This window comes from Galeopterus variegatus, unplaced genomic scaffold (assembly GCF_000696425.1).
Source record: "Galeopterus variegatus unplaced genomic scaffold, G_variegatus-3.0.2 Scaffold10436, whole genome shotgun sequence".
In the NCBI taxonomy this organism is placed as follows: domain Eukaryota; kingdom Metazoa; phylum Chordata; class Mammalia; order Dermoptera; family Cynocephalidae; genus Galeopterus; species Galeopterus variegatus.
The window spans coordinates 37,573-40,965 of record NW_007736547.1 but is presented as its reverse complement, the minus strand read 5'-3'; the positions used below and the strand labels follow the sequence as shown (position 1 = coordinate 40,965).

The 3,393-nt window shown below is 41.1% G+C and overlaps 1 gene segment (V, D, J or C); it reads left to right on the top strand.

Annotated features, from left to right (window-relative positions):
- The first annotated feature begins 492 nt into the window (after positions 1 to 492).
- The window catches only part of LOC103609996, an 18,948-nt gene continuing 16,047 nt past the window's right edge, over positions 493 to 3,393 (top strand). Inside the window, 2 exon segments of the V gene segment in view lie at positions 493 to 541; positions 946 to 1,242. Coding sequence covers positions 493 to 541; positions 946 to 1,242 — 346 coding nt within the window.

Sequence of the window (3,393 nt, the reverse complement as noted above, 5' to 3'; positions counted from 1 at the left end):
TTCAAGTCCAGGAAAACCAAACTGTTGGGATAGAGGTTGGAGTGATGTTAACTTGGTTGACTTAGGGGAGCAGTTACTGACTGGGAAGGTGCATTGGGGAAGAATCTGGAGAACCTGAAATATCCAGTAGTTTCATCTGCATAGTGAATATACACACTATATATAAAAAAAGAAAAAAACAGAAGGAAACACAAATTTATCTCATTTAAGTAACATAGATTTATCTTTATTGGTTTTCCTCTAAAAGCAAAGAAAATTTTATGTCACTTTACTCACCAGGGAAGCCCAAAGAAAATTTTATGTCACTTTATTATGTCACTTTACTCACCAGGGAAGCCCCTACCCTCCTACTGGCTCTTTTCACACTGCTGCACTCACCAGGGGATTTGCATATTGTCCCCCAAGGGAGGACATTCCCCTGCAAGTCTGAGATAAAAGCTCAGCTCTAACCTTGCCTTGACTTATCAGGACTCCTCAGTTCAACTTCTCAAAATGAGGTTCCCTGCTCAGCTCCTGGGGCTGCTGATGCTCTGGATCCCTGGTAAGGGCGGAAGAGAGATGAGGAAGGAGTATGGGTTGGGAGGGTGAGCTCCAGGGCACAATCGCTTCCCATGTGTGATTTGTGCACATGTGAGATGTGCACATCTTGTCCTCCAGGATGGGACATGTGATGTTTAGATCTATGAGAATGAGAAAGATTCCAGAAGGAGCAAGAACCTCTGCTCTAGCGAAGACTGTGACACAGAGAGTGGAAGATGGTATAGGTGACTTCTAGAGAGAGTTTATGCCTTTCAGTTGTCTGTTAAATTTTGAAATTTGGCAATTTTTAGCATATGAATCAAAATCACACAAAAATTAGTTAGCTGGAAATAAATAATAGAAGGAAATTATAAAAAAATGCCTATAATATCTGTACTACTTTGTGCTTCTCTATTATTCCTTTAGGATCCAGTGGGGATGTTGTGATGACCCAGACTCCCCTCTCCCTGCCTGTCACCCCTGGAGAGCCGGCCTCCATCTCCTGCACGGCTAGTCAGAGCCTCCTACATAGTGATGGAAATACCTATTTGAGTTGGTACCTGCAGAAACCAGGCCAGTCTCCACAGCTCCTGATCTATAAGGTTTCCAACAGGTTTTCTGGGGTCTCAGATAGGTTCACTGGTAGTGGATCAGGGACAGATTTCACACTTAAAATCAGCAGGGTGGAGGCTGAGGATGTTGGAGTATATTACTGCATGCAAGGTACAAAAACTCCATCCACAGTGATACAACCCCGAACACAAACCTCTCTTCTTGGCATGGTCCAGCTGCCCACATGCGTGGCTTGTGGGGGAGAGCAGCCCAGCAGATTTTCTAAGTCTCTGAAAGAGGAAGTTGTAGGAGAACTCAGGGGAATAGCTTGCTGCTGGGTCTGTGGGCCATGAGACCCTCAAGCACACTCCAGGCACCACCTGTTAAGGTGTTATCAGCTGCAGCAGCCTTACCTGTCATAATTATCAGGAGAAGGAGGTGGTTCAGGGGTCCTGTGAGTAAATAGACTTGATGGAAGGGACAGGGGAATGAATTAACACTTGTCAATTTAATTTTATCAACATTCCAGCCAAAAAGTGACACTGATTTGTGGCAATACATAATGAATACATGTTGGAGCTTAGCAGTTTTTGGTATATTTTAATTATGATATTTGGAAATATTAATAAATTAATATTTTACCACTTCCCTAACATGCTACTTCCATTGATTTGTCTGAGGTTACTATCCTTGACCTAGGAGATAAGGACTCCAACCCTGAGATAACATCCAGGGCTTGAAGCTGACCAGTCCACCAGCTACATACTTTATGTAGGTGAAACACCCAATCCACCATGGGACCCTGATCTCTGACTCAGACCATCTGCTGATCCCAAGCCTCCCCCATTTCTTGCAGTACAAAAACCCTTACCTCATCTTCCCGCCCCTTCCCCTTTATGAACCCATAACAGACATGAGAAGGAAGGATGATTTTAGGCCGGCCATCGCCTGGACACCAGTTATCTAAATAAACCTTCCTATCCTTGCACCAGCTTTTGGAATTTTGAGTCTGACATTGTTGGGTGTGTGTGTGTGTGTGTGTGTGTGTGTGTGTGTGTGTGTGTGAAAGGGCAAGCCGAGCCTGGTTTGCTGGTAACACTAGTGCACTGAGAAGGGCTTTGGACCTGTAATCATAAAAGGTTTAGTGAAGTCTGCGCAAAGAGACCTGAGGTCATGTCACTCAGTGATAGCCAGACTGAGATGCTAAGGAGACCTTCTGAAACTCATTCTATCCCAAGAGGCAGGATAGCAGAGACCACATGGCTGTGTTTGAGAAATGTAACATGCAGTGATGTGCTAACTGGAAGGCCCAGCATGGCTTACACCAAGAGAGGAGCAGTGGGGATGAAGACCAATGTCCATGACTCAGACATATATTAAGGATGTTCTGTGCAGCCTTGAGGAAATAAAAATTACTTTGAGCCTATGGGAGATTTCTGCCTCTAGCCTCCTAACAAACTCAGACATCAGCAAATGTTCCATGCAAACCACTGGCCATGTGTAGATTTTGCCTTGTGCAACCCCTGAGGCTTAGCTGGATTTCCCTTTCCCAGAAGGGTTCCTATGCCTGTGCCAAGGCAGAACTTGTGTCCAGATGGAAATTTGTGAAATATCGCAGGAGACAAAATGTCAGGTCAGCATTTGCTCAACTAGACAGGGTTCTTTTCACTCTGGTATCTTAGATCACCTAGACATCACTTTCTTCCCTGTATTCTCGTGTTATTAATATATAGCTTTTGTATTTTATTATTTTAATCTTTAGTACCTTTTGCAATGGCTCTTGTGGCTATTCTATACCTATATTTTTATACCTGAGAATGAAGATTCCTTGCATTTTTTAATCTAAACAACGTTTTAGAGGTGACAATGTTGCTACTATATTGCTATATAAAAGAAAAATGTTTTCAAACAAGAAAGAAATGCATTATTTTCATAGTACGTGGCAAATACTTGAAAATGATACTGATTCCTACCTTGTAGAAGTAATGCTATAGAAAATATGTGCTTTAATATATTATGTTTAAAATGGTTATATAAGAATATTTCTAAATTAGTGATAAGCATGTCAGTTACATGCTGTGACATGGTATAATTGAAGGAAAATAATGTTTGAATCAACATGGTAAGAAAATTCTGATTTTGGTTTAGGAAATATATAAAATTTGTTATGCCAAGATATCAGTTCCATGACAAGTATGATTAAGAATATATTCTTAACCAGACAGATGAAATATAAAGTAAAAAAAAAAAAAAAAAAAAAAAAAAAAAGAAAAAAAAAAAGTCTTACAGAATGAAATTCTTCAGAGTGTCTTTCTACTCACC